Source organism: Eptatretus burgeri, chromosome 8 (genome assembly GCF_056783735.1).
Source record: "Eptatretus burgeri isolate ZD-2024b chromosome 8, Ebu_testis_v1, whole genome shotgun sequence".
Lineage (NCBI taxonomy): Eukaryota > Metazoa > Chordata > Myxini > Myxiniformes > Myxinidae > Eptatretus > Eptatretus burgeri.
The window spans coordinates 775,381-797,983 of NC_140968.1; the positions used below are offsets into that span (position 1 = coordinate 775,381).

General features: G+C 48.4%; 1 protein-coding gene across 1 annotated transcript in view; it reads left to right on the plus strand.

Moving 5' to 3' along the window:
- LOC147020895 (cilia- and flagella-associated protein 65-like) overlaps window positions 1–22,603 on the plus strand; it is a 123,322-nt gene that overhangs the window by 88,149 nt on the left and 12,570 nt on the right. The window contains exons 8-11 of the mRNA XM_085893544.1: window positions 2,820–2,956; window positions 8,003–8,125; window positions 8,267–8,432; window positions 9,488–9,603. Of these exons, the coding sequence (XP_085749670.1) occupies window positions 2,820–2,956; window positions 8,003–8,125; window positions 8,267–8,432; window positions 9,488–9,603 (542 nt within the window). The remainder of the gene's footprint in view (window positions 1–2,819; window positions 2,957–8,002; window positions 8,126–8,266; window positions 8,433–9,487; window positions 9,604–22,603) is intronic.

The window sequence follows — 22,603 nt, forward strand, 5'->3', positions numbered from 1 at the left end:
CAAGTACTCCCCATTGGAACCATGCATGATTTTTACCCTCGCCGAAGGAGAGGGTTATTGCATTTGGGTACGTTTGTTTGTTTGTTTGTTTGTTTGTTGGGTCACTGAAATAGGTGACCCTTATTGTCAGTAATTCTGTCTGAGCCTGGTGTTGGCGCAGTGGTTAGGGCAGCGGCTTGGGATCCAAGAGGTCCTGAGTTCAAGCCCCATTGAGCCACTGAATTAATACACCAGGGGGTTGACTCAGCCTGTCATCCTTCCGAGGTCGGCGAAATGAGTACCAGTATACTGGGCCGGTGTATACCCCGGTTAAAATAGGTGTACCATATCCCTGTGTCGTAAGAGGTGACCAGGGTTGCGTCAGGAAGGGCATCTGGCGTAAAACATGTGCCAAATCACTATGCGGATCATAATGGATGATCCGCTGTGGCGACCCCTAACGGGAGCAGCCGAAAGAAGAAGAAGAAGATTGTCAGTAATTCTGTCTGTTTGTTCGTTTGTCATCAGCATAATTGGAAGTAAACGTGGGCGAATTTTGACCAAACTCGGGTGGTAGGTACATCTTATGACCTAGTGCTTTGGAAATTGTGATGGTTGTAAGGGACGCTTTGGTTCCCAAGCAACCGAAAAACCTTCAAAATCGGTACCTTTCAGGCAAAATCAATTCCGAAAGCAATTATCCCACCTATGGTTATGCAATTTGGCACGAATGATCTACAGGTGATGCTCTATCAAATATATTCCGGTTTTTGTGATATATGGAATACTTTACCCACAGCGCCCCCTACAATTAGGGTATGCGCGAAAATTGGCGAAAATTGAAGGCCCCCTAGCGACCAGGTGAGTTCATCGATACGAATGAAACTTTGCAGGTTCATGGTACTCAATGAGTACTACAAATTTGCCTCAGGACATATTGACCGATTTCGCTTAGGTCAGGGGTCAAAGGTCAATAAGGGCAAAAATCGATAATATGCGAGAGCTGGAGGTGCCTTCGCGCCAAATGCTACTCCTCCTCGGGTTATGGTCGGATGGTCATGAAAATTCACACTAATCGTCTGGAATACATTTTGCACCATCGATCAAGCCGGATTTTTGATTTAGATCTTTGTTCACTCACAGCACCCCCTCGAACTTTGGGGATTTCCGATTTCAAACCGCATTTTCGGTACTTTTCATTCAAATGGATACCGAGTAGTTATCAGTAGATGTAACTGGATGAGATTTGATGTGCATAATCTTAAGGTGATTCCCTATCCGCTACATGACATCCATTTTGCTCTATATGTTATAGTTTCCATGCTCGGCGACCCATCGCCACCGACCGGCTTGTCTGTTTGTTTGTCTGTCTGTCTCTCTGTCTGTCTGTTTCTTCTCACAGAACTTTCGTGTTTTTCTCAGCAACTGCTTGTCAAATTGAGACGAAATTTTCACCATTGGTGCGACTCTCATGTGGAATGTTGTAGTGATAATTATGATGTCATAGGTCACCTGGTGTGGAGGCCATATTGGAAAAACCGGAAAAACTTTGACCTCTGTATCTCTGAAACCACACCAAGGAAAAAATTGAAACGGCACATAGCAAGTACTCCTCGTGGCGAACGAGCATGATTTTCTCATGACATCATAGGTGCCTTTGTTATGACGTCATAATTGCAGATCTAGGACGCTACATCCGATGAGTATGAAAATGTTTGAGGGTCATCTAGGGATAAAACGGTCCACAAAAATGTTTTGATGACATCATCGGTCACGTGATTCGGCAGCCATATTGTTGGGGGGTTTTTTTAACCTTTAAAAATCTACTTCTCTCAAATGGCTGAACCAGTCATCACTGCCAGCATTTATAAAGTGGCAGTTCTAATTATTTCTCTTATTAATTACATTAATTACACAACAGTACACAAACGCCACACAAAATGCACTACACAAACACCACACAACACACCACACAAAACAAATCCTGGCAAGGGTCTGCAACATCTGATTGCTCTTTTTCTTCTTTTCATTATGTCATAGATGACTTCATGATGACGTCATAATTATGTCATATGTCAAATGCTTTATCCGATCAGGAGAAAAATTTTTGATGGTCATCTCTGACTAGATTGTATTCGGGAAAAAATGGACTTCATCAATCAAGTGGTTCGGCTGCCATATTGTTTTTAACGTAAAGACCTTCAAAAATCTTCTTCCAAACGGCTGAACAGATCGAGGTGAAATTTTACAGTTATAATCGCCTATCCATGAGGATCAAAAAGTTCTCCACCTATGACATCATAGGTCACATGGTTTGGCATCTATAGATTTTTTTTTTGAAGAAATAAACCTTTAAAAACCTTCTCCAGAATGGCTTGACAGATCAAGGGGAAACTTCACCCACGTGTTCTCCAAACCTTGGGGATACTAGAGTGTTCATGAATAATGAATAGGTCACATGGTCTGGCAGCCAAAAAATTATTTCTCTTGAACCACTTCAGCAATTGATGTGAAACTTCACAATTATGATCTCGTAGTCATGTGGAATATATATGTTTTAAATTTAAACCTGATCGGACGCATGGTCTGGCAGCGATAATTATTGAATATTTTGAATCTGGGTTCAGGGATTTAAATCAAACTTTGCACAAGTATTAGAATGATGTAATAATGTAGGGGGAGGCATATCTGGTGACGTTGAAGAGTGCCCTTCTAGTTTACTTATAAGATGCTCTTGAAAAGTGAGCATCCAGATTTACAATATGGTTACTTACAAAGAGGACAATGACAATACTTTACAAGTAATTGACATGGAGGAACATTTGCAATTTGTTTGCCAGGCCTCATGTGCCGTCAGTCTGGTGTCCGAGACTCCTCAGTCCCAGCTACTGCATCTTGGTGTGATGGTGCAAACACATGCGAAACCTGACTTTTACAGCTTCTTCCTTGGAATCCAGGAAAGCCCCGTTGTGAGCAGGTATTACAGGAAGGGAGTTGCACTGTATGATATACAAGGATGTACAATGACATTTACTCCATTTGGCTATCATATGTGTAATGAATATCCACACCCCAAACCCCGAATTAATTTACTTATCTTCTATTAACCAATGATATTGTCATCATTAATCTGCTTAACATTTAAAAATCCAGGTTTATTGCTCACCTCCACTGTGTTTCTCTTTTCTCACATCTGTGGAATCATCTCCTTGGGACTAATCCTACTCTTCCTTCATAACCTTAAAGATGGAAACCCCTCACCATTGTGTCATCTTCAATCCCTACCTTTACTTTTTATATCCCCTTAAACCTCTGCCACACCCACTCCTCCTACCTGCAGTTTTCCTTCCCCGTTGCCCATTCATTCAACCAATGGCCTGTTCCCTACTTCCCCACTTTCACCATGATAAACTTCTATCCTTTGCCATCCTTGCTCTTAATTGAGCCTTAACCCTTTTCGTTGTTCACATGGTTGAGGCTCGTGAAAAGCTAGTACTAGTACACTGATCGGATCAGGAGGCAACAGGGGGAAACACCAACAGTATGGAGAGGAGGGAAAACTGCAACAGCAGAGAGAGGGGGGAAACAGCAACAACAGAAAGAGGGGGTAAGCAGCAACAGCAGAGAGAGGGGGGAAACACCAACAGCAGAGAGAGTGGGTGGAAACACCAACAGCAGAGAGAGGGATGAGAGGGGGAAAACACCAAGAGGAGAGAGAGGGGGGAAACACCAACAGCAGTGAGAGGGATTGGGAGAACACCAACAGCAGTGAGAGGGATTGGAGGAACACCAACAGCAGAGAGAGAGGGATTGGGGGAACACCAACAGCAGAGAGAGGGATTTGAGGAACACCAACAGCAGAGAGAAAGAGAGAGGGAGAAACAGCAACAGCAGAGTTGAAGACCAAGAAATAGGGAGGTGGACAAATAATGGGTGTGGGGAGGAATGGGGGGGGCAGATAGGATGCATATGGTGGATTATATGGATACAGAAGGAAATTCTCAGGAGGGAAACCTAGAACTTTGGAAGGAGAGATTGGGGTGGGGTGGGGTTAACGAGGGTAGAAAAGATCATGGTTTTGGATTGGAGATGATCTGAGATGTTGGTGAACAGCTGTCTTGAATACCTGGAGGGAAGAATGAGATTGAAGAGAATGTGGAAGTTGGTTCCATAGGTGGGGAAAAAAGAGGAACAAATGAGTGTAGGTGAGCAGTTATCCTTGATTGAGGTAGTTTCACCAGAAAGGGGTTGATGGTGGACCATGTGTTCCCTGCGGAAACCTGAGGGTGGGTGGGACAAAGCACGGAAAGAGCAGAGGGAGGGAGCAAGACCAGAAAGGAGGCCATAGAAAACAGAGACCACTGACCTGTTAGCAATGGTAAAGTGATATGCCCAAAGACACAGCTTTATCGTGAGAGATTACAATAATCTTGAAGGTCTTCGTTTCCATGGCATCAAGTTGAGCAAGATGTGAGGCAGAGGAGCCAGCCCATAGGGAAGCAGTACTCCATCAAACTGTGGATGAAGGCCTTGTCAGTGGATAGGAGTTCAGGTCTGCCAAGGAAGGACTTTGTACGATGGAGGATGCCCAGTCGGCGTCTGGCTTTGGAGGCCAACATTGAAATGTGGTTTGCCCAAGAAAGAATGTGGTTCGCCCAAAGGGCGGAGGAGCTCCTTGTGAGCCAACGGCATTCCATATCTAGTGCCCAACTGTGTCTGCGGACGTCCTCCTGCAGTTGGGTTACTTCTTATTAGGAGGTTGGTGGCAGGATTTGCACTCCGGCCACCGTAAAACCCTTCATTCCGCAAAACGCAAAAACGCAAAAAAATCTGAAAACCCACTCCGTGGGAGTACCTCCTGTGCAGCTTCCCTTCGCAGGGCAGCTCACCGGATGACGGGATTGGGGCAAAGCCTTCGGGACCCCCAATCTTTGATAGGAGGGAAACCACGGGGTAACATCCCTGGGTCAGATTGCGGGAGAGTGTGTCAGAGTGGTGCTGAGGTGTCGTCCACCAGACGGCGGTCTCCTTGGGTTAACCTGAGGCGGTCCCTTCGGGTGGGTGCCTGGAATGACCTATCCCTAAGAGAGGATGATCACCTGTCTCTGTTATCATCTGAGCTCAAGCGTTTGGACATCGGGATTGCAGCTCTCTCTGAGGTTCGGAGACCGGATTGCGGCGAGATAATGGTGGGTGGTTACACCTACTATTGGTCTGGTCGCTCTGATGGTTACCATACCCAAGGAGTTGCTGTAGCTGTGTCCAATAAGCTGACCCCAATGATAATTGAGGTAACACCGGTCAACGAGCGTATTATGAGATTAAGGATTCGTCACTCCTTAGGTGTCATTTCCCTGGTCTCTGTTTATGCTCCGACTGAGGCGAGTGATCTCACCGTGAAGGACGCATTCTACGCCACACTCGAGTCTGTGATTGATCAGTGCCCCAGACGAGATACACTTCTAGTCTTGGGGGATTTCAATGCATCGACTGGAACTGATAGGGACGGTTATGAGGTGTCTGTTGGTCCCCATGGGTCAGGAACTATGAACCAGAATAGCACTAAGTTCCTTGACTTTGCAAGAAGTCATGGACTTAGGGTGGCTGGTTCATGGTTTCAGCGCCCACAAGCTCATCGCTGGACTTGGTATTCCAATGCTGGTGGTGTGGCAAAGGAGATTGACCATGTCCTCATTGACGGTCGTTGGAGGATGATCCAGAACTGCAGGGTCTACCGGAGTGCTCAGTTCCTCAATACTGACCACAGGCTTGTTGTAGCAACTCTAAAGCTGCACCTTAAATCCTGTAGAATGGTACCATCCCAGCCTAGGCTGGATGTTGCCAAGCTCAGGGATGAGAGAGTAGCTGAGGAGTTTGCGAACAGGCTGAGTGGACACTTGGGGGTCTGGGTGCTTTGGGGGGTCCTGAAGAGTTGTGGAGCGCCTTCAAGACCACCGTCCTTGATGTTGCCGGTGGATGCCTTGGAGCTCACCGCAGGGCAAAGAAGAATTTTGTCTCTCAAGGGACACTGGATACCATTGACCAGAGTCGCAGGGCCAGGCTGAATGGCAGAGCTGAGCTGTTCAGGGAGCTGAGGCGTAAAACTGTACGTGCACTGAGGGTGGACAAGGAGGCCTATGTGCGAGGAATCTGTGAGGGGGTAGAGCATCACCTGTGGACAGGTGATTCTCGTCCCGCTTACAGGGGAATTCGCGCATTACGTTCATCCAAGCCCATCCCTCGGAGCACTGCAGTTCGAGCAGAGAGTGGTTGGCTCTTGACAGAGGAGTCTGATGTGAAGGCCCGCTGGGCCGGTTCCTTTGAGCGGTTGTACCAGGCTGATCCCCCAGCTGTCGAGTTGGACGTCAAGGGTGTTACAATCCCTGTTGCTGACCCTCGAATCAACTGTGGTCCACCTTCGCTTGTGGAAACACGGGCTGCGGTGAACCATTTGAAACGGGGGAATGTTCCTGGGATCTGTGGCATCCATGGTGAACTTCTCTAGGCTGGTGGAAATGCTGTACTCATGTCGTTGCATGCAGTTTTGTGCTCTGCCTTGAGAGTCTTCAGGTCCTTGTTGCTTCCAGCCTTACTCTACGGATGTGAGACTTGGACTCTGATCAGTGATCTGAGATGGAGCCCTCATTCCTTTGGTACCAGGGCAATCCGGAGAATCCTTGACTATCCCTGGTCGGATTTGTGTTTAATGAGCATTTGCTGAGAGAGACTCAAAATGAGATTTATTTCCTGTATATTCCATGAGTGTCAGCTGCGGCTTTATGGACACGTGACTTGTTTTCCTGACGCTGATCCTGCTTACCAGACTCTCTCAGCAAGGGAGCCTCGTGAGTGGATGAGGCCAATGTGCCAACCACGTGTCTCCTGGTTGCAGCAGGTTGATCAGCATCTCAAGTATATGGGGACGGGCCAGGCATCTGCCTGGGGGATGGCCAGATGGAGGCCCCTGGAATACTGGCGGAAAGTGGACGCAGCAACGTGCTGCTCCAGCGCATGCTCCCATACCTGACCTGACTTGACCTGTCAGCAGGAAATTTTTCCTGGGTGCCAATCCATAATGGCCCACTCTTTATGAGAGATATGCTAAAACATACATGTACATTGGGACAGCCAGCTTTCACTCAATCATCATGAACCATGCCCGATGCAGAGCATTCATGATACCGAAGCCGTTACTCTGCTACAATCCTGGCTGGGTCACCACTCCGACTCAGGAAGTCAGGGCAGGAATTTGCAACAAGTTAATGGTGCTGGCGATAGCTCACTTACTTTTTGTGAAGAACACCATGGGAACTCCAATATCCACCAATTGATGCCGGCAGAGGGGATGCCCAGTTTAGCGTCCATCCAAGGGACAGCACACACATTGATGAATCACCCTACCTCTGAAACACCAGAATAACAGTTTATAGCTGGGTCTGGATTTGAACCTAGGCTAGACAGGTTAGAGGCGAGTGCTTGTACCTGTAGGCCATCCTTCCCAGCCAGCTTTACATCTTCGTTTGAGATGCATCATCTCCTGTGGGAACTTCACTGGCATGATCATTTTAGTTGAGTCGTAAATGCTTGACCAGGAAGCAAAAGAGATGAGCACAATACCCGGCCTTTCATCGAGGTTTCTCATCCAACTACTAACCAAACTCAACTTGAATTAGCCTCAGAGATGAGGTAGGGTCAGGCACATTCCTTGCGATATTCTGAGATGATAGTTTTTTTTCAATTTGGACTATCCTGTGCATTATATTGTCCCGGACAATATATTTGTGGACAGGCAGTTTTATAGAACCACCAATCTGTACAAATAAGTGTCTCGACCACAGTTCATCCAAATTTGTGTAATTTATCCTTTCATTCTCTTAAGTCATCACTCCTCATAATGTCGGGGATCATAAACCCTTACCTTTAAATTAAATATGGCTCCAGCCCGAGTCGACCGAATCTTGAAAACAATTTTGTCTGCTGTTGGACTGTATGAGGCCAGCTTTGGTAAACATTTTATCTACAGCATTGAGTCATTTATGGTGGAGATACAAGATGAAGTTCTCATGAAGATGGAAGTGCCTGTTGCAAACAACTGGGTGAGTGAAGAACTCAACATCCTACCAGATATCCTCGCAAAGATAATTCAGTGAGTAGCCAAACACAAGCTTCCATGTTTCCCTCACTCACACTGGATCACCTGCTGCTCTGGACCTTTTAAGCAAAACGATATGGGATTTACAGGTTTCAGTTTTTGTCACAATTGTGTGTGATACCCTGTTACCTTCAGATCACTCTTGTGTGAGATGGAATTCCAGCACGTTTTAAAGGAGCTCTCTACAGAGCCCACACTTTTCTTCGAGCAGTTACGTAGCCAAGCTAGCTTGGGTCACCCCGATGCTGCCCTTGTCCATGATGAGGCCCCACGAGTGGAACATGCTACTCGCTCCAAAATGGTCAACACATACATCTTCACACTTTCTATCTCTACCACATTACACATGCAATTATTTGAGGTTTCTTTTGCAGAACAGTTGAATTGATGTCAAAGTTTGGCTTCTTTAAAAAGATATCGTTTTGTGATCAAATTGGTCTGTGATTGTTGATGCACATTCATGAGTACATTGTTCTTAATAATTTTAATTTACAAATATATGGTTTCTGTGATGTAATTACCTGTTTAATGCTTATTATCCAATCATGCCACCTCACACATGGAGCTTCTTCTGATCTTTCGCCACTTTTGACTGTTTTGGACCCAAGTTCCGATTTCATTGCAGGTGACCTTTATTCCTTTAATTTCCTTCTCGACGGTACGATGCCAGGTCTATCTCGGCCCTCTAACCCTTCTCTTCCCGTCCGATGCCCAGCACGTTGCTCTTTTTGGTGTACTTGATCCTCCATGCACAGCATGTGACCAATCCATCTCCACCTTCTCATTTTGATCTATTCTGTGATATTTCCTCCCTTTTAACCTTTCAACCTCTTTCTTACAAGCCATATCATCCCAAAAGATTCTCAAGTTTTTTTGTGGCTGCTGAAGATGAAAGACTCCAGTTTGCTATTTATTTGGTGATTTTCCAAGATTCACATCGAATTAGGATCACTGACTTGATGTTGCTGTCAAATATCCTCAGCCTCGGCTTCATTTTGGTGTTAAACTTCTTTGATTTCCAAATTTCCTTGAATCTCATGAATGTATCCCTTGCCTGATGTATCTCTTACTACACACCTGATAATTACGTTATCGAAACCATTCTTTATACTGGAGATAAAAATTATTGAAGACTATGTGCACAGTATGATGGGTGTTAGGTTTGAATACCATCATGTTGAGAAATTCCAAAAGAGCAAGGAGTTAAAGTTTCTTGTTTTGTGAGGAAGCTAAATTGTCATTGTTTCAGCAGGAGTTATAGATATGTTGTGATTGGGAATAACAACAGTTAAAATTCCCTCCAATTTTGGACTGTTGGGAATCCCAAGGTTCTAGATATCTTGCCCTTTTGCATAGAATGGGGCCAGAGATGGAGAAGTGCTGCCTATGGTTTGCAACGATCACACTGTTGACAAGCCTGAACTTCCCCAGGTCCGGCCATTAAACGGCAGAGGCAAAGATCGGGTCAAACGGTGAGGTGAAGTTTGTTTTTTTCACTTTTTAATCTTTATCTTGTTCTGCTGTCTGTGTGTAACCATTTCAGGAGCACTTTCCCATAGTGATTTTATATGACTGCTGTCCAACTTCACTTTTAAATTTTTACAACATTTATGGCTCATAGAAGAGTTGTCACACAAATTATGCATACACGTGAAGATAGCCAACACCAGACTTGACCTCAAATAAACATATCCTCTGACATTGGGGGAAGTGATGTAACTTCTCACGGCATTCTGGGTATGGCAACGCCATCTTCTCTGCAGTCAATGTCACTTTTCTCTCTGCATTTAGCAGGGTAATTAAAGAGAAATACCCCCCCCCCATCTCTCACAACTACAGTACATGACATGCCAACCCGTGAGATTTATCCATACTCATCCTATAAATGGTGAGTATCAAGCAGGACGACGTATCGTTGAAGTCATTAATAAGACGACCAGTCAAAAGTGAACCACTGACTTCACAGACTCATTCAGCCACAATTCCATGGAGTCATTTCCTTTATCATGACTCTCAAACCATGCACTCCATGTACTGTTTTATGTGTTAATACTGTATATTAGTATTGTTGTGGTTTTGACTTCTCATGGGTAAAATCATCAGCCTTGAGTATAAATGTAGTTATTTCATAGTATTTGTTCAGCTGGGCATACACACATCTACTCGCTGTATTGCATGTGAGTAGATACATGTGTGGTGAATGTGTTAGATAAGTGTCCCATATATGTTCTTTTCACCTCCAACACTCTTTGCTTTATCCATTTATTGTACCTTTCAGCACAGGATTTGCCCTGGTTAGGCTGCCAGCTGTCTCTCCATCCCTTGCTCAACCCTTAAAACTGGTTAAAACATTTAAAAAAAATTAAAAATTAACCTATGACAGCATGCCAAAATCTAGATCACCAACCCCACATGCCCCCAATCTACAGGGCCATTCTCAAAATGCCACCAGACATCTGGGCTCTGACACGACAATCGGGCGACACATGTAAACCTCCGACCCCCGCGACGTAATAAAAGGCGGAGCATATGAGCTCTGTCTTGTCTTGTGTCTTTGTGACGTCTTTGGATCCAGTCTTGTGCCTTTGGGTCTCTGGATCCACTCAGGAGTGTAGTTTCTTTTTTTGAGGATCGAGTCCTGGTCTTGGAGTCACCTTTGGGTCCAGTCTTGTGTCTTAGCCACCTACTCCCCCCCCCACAACCCCGTTTGTTAGCTGAGTGCGAGCACCTTGTCCTGGCTGGACCTGTCTTGGCACCCTAACATAATAGTCCGGGGTTCGCGCTGTGCTCGTCATCTTTCCTAGGGTACACCGTGGGACATGGTGGATCAGAAACATGCTGCTCGGGGCCAGCACTGAGACGAGCAAGACGAGGACCAAAAAAAGACTGTGCCAAAGCTATTGGGCAGCGTCAGCTCAGCAGAGCAGGCGCAAGGTGTGGTGGGGCACGACCAGTCCCCACCTTCTTTCTTTATCGTCTATCTGTCCTTTTATTTTCCCGGATGATTGATGGGCACCCTACGTAAAGTGCAAGTTGACTGCTTAAGACAACCAAGGATGGATGTGCACACATAGGGGATAAGTTGAACGTTATTGCCTATACATATATGCTTCGAGCCCATTCGTAAATGAAGAGATTGGGCAATAGTTAAGAATGCAGAACGTGACTTGGTTCCACTCAGCCAATCAGTTATGATCGGTCACGTGACTGCCGACATGATATCCCGTTTGTGATGATGATCTCGCTGGTAATGGAAACACAGCTTTGGACCTAGAAGCCGGCTAGAAATTAGTGGCACGATAGGCGATTGTGGTCTTTAAAGACTCACCGTCCCTCTGGAGTTATCCAGAGGTGATGACCGTACAGTATTTACCATTCATCATCGTCGTCGTCATCAATGAGCCTGGTGTGGCTTAGTGTTTGGGTGGTGACTTGGGATCCTCGGAGTCCTGAGTATGAGCCCCGCTGGCCGCTGAGTTAGCATCAGGGGGGTTGACTCTGCCTGTCATCCTTCCGAAGGTCGGCGAAATGAGCACCAGTATACTGGTAATTATCCCTGCGTGGCAAAGGCGACGAAAGGGTTGGCGTCAGGAAGGGCATCTGGCCGTAAAAATATCACCACAAGAAAGGGTACCATGATTGGAGCCCATAAAAAGCTGACCCCTGCTCAGGGAAAAAGGCTTTCAAATGGTGTGATGATGATCGTCGTCATCACTGTCACAATATAGCTGCAGACACGAGAGAACACCCAAACATTCTGATCTAAACTTATGTCCCCATATGTTGTTTTTTTCAGCACATGTATGCAAAATATCTGGGCATGAGGCATGTCAAATTATTCTGGTACCCAATTTGGAATCTTGGGAATTAGCATTTTGTTAGGACAACAGTGCAGTATTGTTTGTTTTTGATCGAGGGAACCATTATTTATTTATATACACTTCACCATTTGCATGACCAACACACAACTTTGAATTATTTGTTTATATATATATATATATATATATATATATATATATATATATATATATATATATATATATATATATATATATATATATATATATATATATATACTGAAACACAAAAGAAACCACTTGTTTGAAATGTAATCAAATTGTAACAGTTCAAAATAAAACAAACCAACAATTGCTAATTGAAACATTGGCATTTTATTGATGACATGTCAAGTTTTTGACCAAGATACACCATCTCATAAGTTTGTTCAGCAGTACAGAACAGCACAGGGTGCAATGTCAGTCCCCTTTCAATGGCGTGTGTGGCCACCATTGTTTTGGATACAGGCAGTGCATCGTCTGCGCATACTGCCTACCAGTCTTTGGATGGTTTGCTGCTGGATTCTATCCCACTCAGTCCTCAATGGCTGAAGCCTTCTGACTTAGGACCATCTGCCTGTCCTGCCTTGCAGTGGTGACTCTTGGCCTCCCTGATCGAGGTCTGTCATCTGCAGAGTTGTGGAGGGTGTCTCTGTCCACCAGGGCCAATATCGTCTGGTGTGAACAGCCAAGGCGACGTGCCACCGCACGGTAGCTCAATCCGCATTGCAGTATGCCCAAGGCACACTGCCGTTGATCCCTTGACAATCGTGGCATGTTGATTGAAATGCCCATTTTGCACTGGCCTTTTTAAAGCCAATATCAAGACATCACGTGCAGCTCATTAAAATCATCCCGTACCCCTTGGCTAATCACTGACAGTCTAAACGGCTGTTCAACAGCTGTGCTATGAAGTGACCATTGAAGGTTCAAGTGACCATCCGTGACCGTTTTGGCTGACAGTGAGGACACTATTGTCCACAAATAAGTTCACACATTTACTACATGCAGTGTTATTGTTGATATTTGAAGGTTTAAAAGGTGGTAAGTTTATTTTGCGTTTCAGTATATATATATATATATATATATATATATATATATATATATATATATATATATATATATATATATATATATATGTATATGTATATATATTGTTGCGGATTCGCGCCCGCCGGCGTGCGAATGGCCACGTAACTCGAATCGCGGCACGTCGCCCACCGGACGGACAATCCCGTCGTGATCCTTTTTTTTTTTTTTTGTATACCTTGGTCGAGGCTCGTATGAGAGCAAACACATAACTCACAGCAAGGAGGCATGAGACAAGAGGGGCGGGAGTGGAAGGGACAAAACAGTGGGGAACAGACACATTAGGTGAACTGTGGAAGGGAGAGGGATGGGGATGGGACGGGGAACATGGCGAAGAGAAGATGGACATTACAGGGACTTTCAGGAAGGAAAGCAGGAGAAATGAAGGAAGTGGGCTTCGGTGGATTATCGGGGGTAGAAAAGATCGAGGATTTGGATGGGGGAAGATAAGAGGTGGTGGTGAACAGCTGTTTTGAAAGCCTGGAGGGAAGAATGGGAAAGAATAGAGTGAGGAAGTTTATTCCAAAGGCGGGAAAAAAGAGGAATGAAAGAGTGAAGATGAGCAGTGATTCGTGATTTTGGTAGTTTTACCAGAAGGGGGTTGTTGGCGGACCTTGAGCGCCCTGTGGAAATGTGGTGGGGACAAATCGCAGAGAGAGCAGGGGGGGCAAGGCTGGAGAGGAGTCGGTAGAAGACAGAAAGACCACCGACCAACCTGCGGTGATTGAGTGAGAGGCCCAAAGACTCAGCTTCATTGCGGGAGATGCCGATGATCTTAAATGCCCTGGTTTCGACAGCGTTAAGCCGAGAAAGGTGGGAGGCAGGAGCACCAGCCCAGAGGGGAGAGCAGTACTCCATCAGGCTACGGACAAAAGCTTTGTAAGTGGTCAGGAGCCTCTCGGACTAATGCCGGGAACTAGTCACGGGTGGGCCTTTCGGCCTCACCACGATCGTGCCAATCGGCCCCCCGCGTGGGATAGGGTTGCTCGCCAAATTCGACCCACCTAAGTACCCACACGGAGGGTAGACCGGGCGATCGCACCTCGCCGCAGGTCGACTTCGGACACGGGCCACTTTAAGCGACCCGTTCCGTACTATCGGGATAACCGAGCGGTGTTATCGTCGGCCTCGACGGTTCGATTAATTATTGGGCGTATTTAGCCCACGACCAACCCTTTACGTGAAGTAAGATGGAGATTCAACAAAAGAAAAGACGAAGCGAAACGGGAAAAACAGTTAAACATAAAGCACATTTATTCCGCGGCAAACGGAAAGCACACATATACAATCACAACAATTATGCACCAAAAGCAAATGTAAATGTAACACGACAATTCTGCACAAAAAGCAAATGGAACAAAAGAGACACAATGCAGATCTACTACCGACTACCGAGCACACGGCAACACTTATACAGTTTTACTTCACAGACGGCGCCGACAACACACATACTCAAAGCAAAAGAAAAAGGAAGGGGCCACCCTCAACGATGAGGGGGCAGACGGGCCTGGAGCCGAGACCGCGTCGAGCCTACCCGTCTGGTGATGAGCCGCAAAATGGCGGCGGCGCCCCGACTCCGCGGGCCTCGCTGGCACTGCCTGGAATGGGGTGGGAACGGGGCCCCCTTCTCACACTATCTCAGCGCGGGGGGGAAACAGGGAGGGGTTGTTGATGCTCGGGGGAAAGAGGATATCTGGCTGGCTTGGGTCCCGCGACGAGCGACTCCACTGCGACCTCGGTCGCGTTACCGGCCTCCCCTCTCCGCAGCTCCCCGACTCTGACACGAGCGCCGACCTCCACAAAGATTCTTGGCTTCTCCAGCCTCTCCGGACCCCGACAGACACTCTCTCCACTGATTTCGCCGCCGCCACAACTCTCCAACTCTTTTCTCTTCTCAACTCCTTCCAACTGCCTTTTTTCTTCTCAACTCCTTTCAACTCTTCCCAACTGCCTCCAACTGCCTCGACTCTCAACTCTCTGACTCTTCCCAACTGCCTCCAACTGCGATTCAGAAACTCTTTTTCTACTCTTCGCAACTACTCAACTCTTCAACTCTTCCCAACTGCTGCACTCAATTCATTCGCTCCGCGCTCGGCGCTTTATAGTGTGACAGGAGAAACCATATGCAGATTTTTGGATCAGGAATGGCTCGGGGGCGGAGCCACGCTCCCCATTGGACAGAGGAAAAGTGGGCGTGAATCATTCTTGATCCGCGAATCTGCATATAGCGATTATACTCCGACGCGCCTGGAGGCAGGGCCAAATCGCCCCACGCTCGCTGATAGGACGGAACAGAAGTGGGCGTGAATCATTCTTGATCCGATTTCTCGGAAAGGCTGGTGTTTTTGCACCCGCTGCTCGGTGCGCGCCCTGTACAAGTCCAGGATCGGTGCCCACGAGCGGCGCGGGAATGGCGGTGATGCGATGGTTGCGAGGGCGAGTTGTGACGGTAAAGGTCGTGGCTGTTGGCGTTGCTGTTGTTGTGAAGCGGCGTTGCGGTTGGTGGTTGGTGTGTGAAAGCGGTTGTGGAGAAGGTGGATGTTGTAAAGGCGGTTCTGGAGAAGGTGGCTGTGGTTGTCGAGATGCGGTTGGTGGTGGTTGTGGTGGTAGTAATGGCGGTTGGTCCAAAATAAAGATAGCAAAAGAAAAACGGCTATCTAAAAGGGTCGCAGCCCGAATGAATGACATTTATTCCCTCTAAACAACGGGTTTGGGCTAACTACACATATACTTACAGAGATATCTCACCTATGGGACCTGAATGGTGGTTTGCGAATTTCGTCAACCACAACAATATATATATATATATATATATATATATATATATATATATATATATATATGTATATATATATATACATATATGTATATACATATATATATATATATACAATTACATATTGTTGCAGATTCGCGCCCGCCGGCGTGCTGACGGCCACGTAACTCGAATCACGGCACGTCGCCCACCGGACGGACAATCCAGTCGTGACCCTCTCGGACTAACGCCGGGAACCAGTCACGGGTGGACCTTTCGGTCTCACCGCGATCGAGCCAATCAGCCCCCACGTGGGATAGGGTTGCTCGCCAAATTCGACCTACCTAAGTACCCACGCGGAGGGTAGACCGGGCGATCGCACCTCGCCGCAGGTCGACTTCGGACACGGGCCACTTAAGCGACCCGTTCCGTACTATCAGAATAACCGAGCGGTGTTATCGTCGACCTCGACGGTTCGATTAATTATCGGGCGTATTCAGCCCACTACCAACCCTTTACGTGAAGCAAGATGAGGATTCAATGGAGGAGAAGACGAAGCGAAGCGGGAGAACAGTTCAACAATAAAGCACATTTATTCGCGGCACACGGGAAGCACACAAATACAATTCCACCAAATGCACACAAAAAAAAGAAAACACAATTCCATTTACACAAAAAGCAAATATAAGTGAGAACACAGTGCAGAGCTAATACCGACTACCGAGCACACGGCAACACTTATACAATTCTACTTCACAGACGGCGCCGACAACACATACCCAAAACCAAGGAAAGAATACCCCCAAGAATGAGGCGGGCCTGAGGCCGAGACCGGGTCGCGCCTACCCGTCTGGTGATGAGACGCGGAGCGGCGATGGCGCCTCTCTCCGCGGGCCTCGCGGACAGTGTCAGGCAGGGGGTGGGAAAAGGGGCCCCCTTGGTCGCACTATCTCAGCGCGGGGGGAAACAGGAGGGGGTTGCTGATGCTCGGGGTATAGAGGATCTTTATTATCCCTGGTGTGCGTCTCCACCTCGGCCAGGTCGCGCTGCCGGCCTCCCTCGGGCGTGCAGCTCCTGGCACCGACGCGAGCACCCCCTCGTCTGCCTTCGCCCCTGCCGCCTCTCCGCCTCTGGACCCTCCGACTCTGGACTCCTCTTTGGGCTCTCCTCGTTGGACTCTCCGATCGACTCTCCCCTTCGCGACTCTTCAGCTTCTCCAGCTACTGCAGGCTTCGGGCTCCAGACTTCCACACTTGACTCTCCACCCTCCGACTCCTTCTCGTTCTGCTGACTGACGAACACCGTCCTTTTATCCCCCCGTAGCTTCGCCTTTGACCCCCTCCCTTTGACCTTTCACCTCGCTCCCCATTGGCCCGAGAAAAAGTGGGCGTGAAGGCTTTTTGATCCACAAATTTGCATATATCGATCGTTCTGGAGGCGGGGCCAAATCGCCCCTCGCTCACCGATTGGACGGCAAAAAGTGGGCGTGTGTCGTTTTTGATCCGTTTTTGAAGCACAAAATCCGTGATTTTGTACACGCTGTTCAACGTGCGCCCTGCACGAGTCCAACACCGGTACCCACAGCGGGGCAAGAACGGTGGCGATGCTACGGTTGCGAGGTGTGACGTGAAGGTCGTGGCGGTTGTGGTGAAGCGGTGTTGTGGTTGGTGGTTGATGTTGTGGTTGTGGTGATGGCGATTGGTCCAAAATAAAGATAGTAAAAAAGAAAACGGCTATCCTGAAGAGTCGCAGCTCGCATAAATGACATGTATTCCCACTAGACAACGGGTTCGGGCCTAACTACACATGTACTTACCGAGATACCTCACCTAAGGGACCTGAATGGTGGTTTGCGAATCTGGTAACCACAACACTACCCCCTTCCCTTTTTACAGACTCGTCCCGAGTCGTCAAATTTTCGTGTGCCATCATGTGTAGTTTTCCCCTAGTACATTTTACCTACGGATCCCTGAGTGCGACATTCATGGTATTCGTGTCCCCAAAATAAATAACCTGAGGGCTGCGTAACTACCTAAACAAACTCACTCACACGGACGACTTAAATAAAATTGCCGGCGCTAAGACATACATGCCGGGGCGCACTCATATGTACAGTACATCTTAACCTTAACTTACAAATTTTACACTAAACCATGGCCCAGGATCAATGAACTCTGCAAAAAGAAAGCAGTTAGCAGGGAGCCAGGCTGCCCGCATGCAGTCTCTGGCTCAAAACAATGCAGGTGACAGGGAACGTGGCTGGCTGCTCACACGCAGTCCAAGGCCTTCCCTTTTGAACTGAACGCAGTGAACCACAACGGTGCTTGGGCTGCACAACGCAGTCTCCGTGCCAGCTCAAGTGGCACACGCAATGAGCACAACGAATGGATGCATGAACGGTTTGAACTGAATGCAGTGAACCACAACGGTGCATGGGCTGCACAAACGCAGTCTCCGTGCCAGCTCAAGTGGCACACGCAATGAGCACAACGAATGGATGCATGGACACAAACACGGTGCACGGGCTGCCACTGCAGGCCCGTGTTGTAGCTGCCAACAGGGCAGTTCTTGCAGCTTGCAAACTGTTGCTTTTATGATCCTGGCGCACATGGAAATGAACAGGGGGGGGCAAAGCAAAAATTGAACGGGGCTGGTGAACGTGGGCAGTGGGCATGGCATGGCAAAGGTAGCAGGCAAACACAGCCCGCAGAAGAAGGCCGCTGCAGGCAAACATAGCGGGCAGATGAACTGGCCGGCACAGGCCTTGAAGCAAACACGGCCAGCCGATGGCACAGGCCTTGCAGCAAAACAACAGCTGCCGATGAAGTTGGCCGGCCTCCGCCTTGAAGCAAAACACGGCCAGCCGATGAAGTTGGCCAGCTCTTGCCGTTCAGTGGAGGTTGGTGGAGGGAGTGCGGTGGTGCTGGCCACTTGGAAGGCGGGCTCGGACCTACCTACCTGTCTCCCTCCCAACCTATCGCCTTTGCCTGTCACTGTACATACCCACTCCCTTAATTTGTCAAACCCCAATTTAGCCCCAACTTATTTTTTTATTGTTTTTATTTTTACTTCCCCACTATAAATCGTCCCCTAACCCCCTTTATCGTCCTTGTTCGGCTAACCTATCCTGTCACCTAGCCTACTCCCAACCCCTACGTTCCCTTCCCGGAGGGGAATAAGGGAGAGCTAACGTCCTGTGTCGAGGCCCAACGAAGCCTCAGAATGGCCTCCCCAGAGTTCGGCGATCTATAACCCAAAGTGGGTCCAGCGGCCCACAACGAGAGCGAGGGGATGGATGGTGCGGAGGGGTACATCTCCTAATCTACCCTAACCATTTAACTGTTAAACTACCCCGGGGCTTTCAACAAGCACCTCTCGCTTAAACTATTGGTTCTAACAACCCAGATTCCCGTCGCCTGTGTTGGTGTCCTTACAATTTCGGGCCTCGCCCCCCAATTTTCTCTCCGTGCCCTCACACGGTCTCCTGGCTGGGACACGTGGCTCCCTTTGGCAGGCACGACCCTCTGCCGAATCTCCCGCTATGGCACCCCCGGGCACTACACTGCCTCCGAGCCTACCAGCTCCCTAACACCGGGGAGTGCCCCCATGGCACCTCCCCTGAAACGCACACGTGGCAGGCCGGCCTCCCGGGCCCCTTTCCGAGGGTCACCCGTGCCCACAACACTGCCCACGCGGCTAATGGCGCCCCGGGCCCCCGCACCAAGCAGGCGCACCCGTGCCCACTACTCTATCCCGGCCCCCCATGGGCCCATGGCCTACCGCGGCCGACTAGCCTGGTGCCCGGGGTACCCACTCAGCGATACTCACCTTTCGCAGCCACGCTCCCAAGCCCGTCAACAGGGCTCCTGCACCCCTCCAAATGGGTCTCGAGCCTACTTTCCCACCAACAACAAAACGACCCCCATTTTTCAATTTGACTAACCCAGCTAACTCACTCTACACTGACCCCGGGGTCCCTTGGGCGGGAGTCACTCCTCCCCCCAATCACTCATCGCACCATGCATTCCCCATTCACTCCACTCACACAGACCCGCTGGCCTCACTCACTCACCAAGCACATGCTTCCACTTCACTCACCAACTCTTCAACACACACACACCACTGAACTCTGCCATCCTTCAAACTACCTCCCCTAACTAACTCGTGCTCCCACGTCATCCCTTAAACTAGTAGCACGTTCCTTTTAACACTACGTAGCTAAACTACGTCCCCGCTACACATTCACAAGTCTGTCACTGTCTTCAAATAAATCATTTTATTTCCCAACCTAAAGCTCACTAAATCCCTCTACCTAATCCATTCCACGGACTCCATGAGGACTTACCCCTGCCCCATGAAGTCGGTCTAACTAAGCTAACCCTTCCCCCTAACTAGTTTCCATCCTGTGCCCAGGTCAAGGGGGTCTCCACCCCTTGCCCAGGAATCCTGTGCACCCGAAAGTGAGGCTTGTTCTTCCCTTTTTTTTTTTCTTTACATGCGCAGCGCCAGCGCGGCAACTCAGAGCTCGCGCACTTTGCACCTGCCCGTGACGTCATGCAGCTGCACGTGTTCCTCGTCCCTCCTTGGACGGGACCATCCGGCAGAGATACCCCTCCTGCCGGATTCCAACCCCACGTGCAGCCATGACGTCACCGTGCGCATAAAAAAAACAAGCCCCACGTCTCGAGGGGTTCCCCACGCGAACACATGTGCTTTGCCCATTGGAGCTTAACACACACGATCGCGTGGAGAACCCGTCGGGTCCAAATCCATTTGCCTGCCTAAACTTTGTCCGTCCGCGGGATCGGCAAATCCACCGCGTGCGTTTCCGGACCGGGACTTCACTCTCGCAAGCGAGCACGTGGTGGTCTCGTGCGTTGCACAGCACGAACCGCGTGCTCACTGCTGGGTGAACCCGGCACGGTCCCCGAAACAACTACAGCCGCTACTCGGCTTTCGTTTCTCCCATGTCGCCGTCTCAGTCTCCATTCGACCCACGCACACCTGCGTGTTACGACGCACACAGTCCACTCCATCACATTCACACCGGGAGACGCGGCTGCGTGCTCCCGCATGCCAACCGACATCTCCCTCACATACCGCTCTCTCACACACACGGTCTCCCTTGCACACAGCGACCTTGTACACGGCCGTTCACTCACCCACGGTGCCTCACTCGCACTCCGTGCCTCACTCACACACGGCGTGCTGGGAAGCACGTACTCCGGCACCATCGCCACCGCACCACTCACACACGGGGTCGCTTCCACACACGGGGACGAACTCACACCTTGCACCACACACACAGGGACAACCACACTGGGGATTCGTGTCCCCACAAGGGTCTCCGGGGCCTCTATACCCCCCAAGCTCTCCGTGCACCCGTCCACAGCACCCCTCCCCTCAACCTCGCAAAGCACGACCGAACTCACCTGGTCGTGACTCGCCTCAAGGGGGCAGACTCCCTCCCCTCGTTCCTGGAGGAGGCCATCCAGGTGCTCGCACTGGGTCCCTACACGCTCCACGAGCTCACCCCCATTATCCTCCACTACCTCCGTGTGTGTGTGCGCGTCACTTACCCCGTCTTCATCGTGTTGTCTTTCCTCTATTTTTTCTATCTCCCGTGTCTCTATACATTTTCTCTCCTGGTTCCTTTTTTCTGTCTCTTCCTGGTTCCTTTTCCTTTCCCATCTGAGTCGTTCTTTCTCTCTGAGCCCCATTAGCTGTTCGTTCTCCCTCCGTTTTAGTTGTTCAATTTCACACTCATAGAGTTGTTGTTTTCTTTCCCACTGTTCCTCCTGCTCTTTGTTTTCCAATCTCATCGTTTTTCAATTGGCTCATTTCCTTCCTGTGTTTCATTCGCTGTTCTCTCACGACTCTTCCTCGTTTCCTCTCCTGTCCTTCCTTCTCCAGTTTCATGGTTTGCTTCATTTGGTTAATCTCCTTTTTGTGTTTCATTTGCTGCTGTCTCATTACCCTTCCTCGTTTCCTCTCCTGTCCTTCCTTCTCCAGTTTCATGGTTTTCTTCATTTGGTTAATCTCCTGTTTGTGTTTCATTCGCTGTTCTTTGTCTATCTCGTACTCCAGCCTCAGCTTTTCTTCCAATTGGTCAACCTCAGATTCATGTTCTTTTTGTTTTCTATTCCATTGTTCCTCTCGTTCTTCCCTCTCCAATCTCGTTGTGTCCTTCAATCTCCTGATTTCTCCTTCCTGCTTCATTCCTTGCTCCTTTACTTTCTCCTCGTATTCAAACCTATTTTTTCCTTTTGTCGTTCAGTTTCAAATTCATACTCTTTCAGTTTTCTATTCCACTGTCTTTCTTGTTCCTCCTTCTGCAATCTCGTCATTTCTTTCAACTGACTGATTTCTTTCTCCTGTCTCATTCGTTCTTCCTTCATTACTCTTTCTTGTTCCTCATTCTTTCGTCTGGCCTTCGCTTCCAGCTGTTCGATCTGTACAGTGTGGTTTCTTAAAGTTTCATTTTCCGTTCTCTTCCTTTCCTCTTTTAACACTCTCAGTTCGTTTTGTAGTTCCCTCTCTTTGTTTTGGTGTTTCTGTAACTCAGAAACTTTCTTTTCCAATTCCTTTCCCATCTCCGCACACTCAGACTTTGCTTTGGCTTCTAACTGTTCTTCCGGCTTGCGCTTGTGGTTTTCTACCCGTCTTCCCAGTTCCTCTGTCTCCGTTTTTCCCTCCAGTCCCAGCTTATCAACTCTCTTCATGTCTTGAAGTCTTTTCTCACACTCCACCGTTTCGACCTTCAATCCCTCCTCTGTCTCCTCCTGGCTTTCT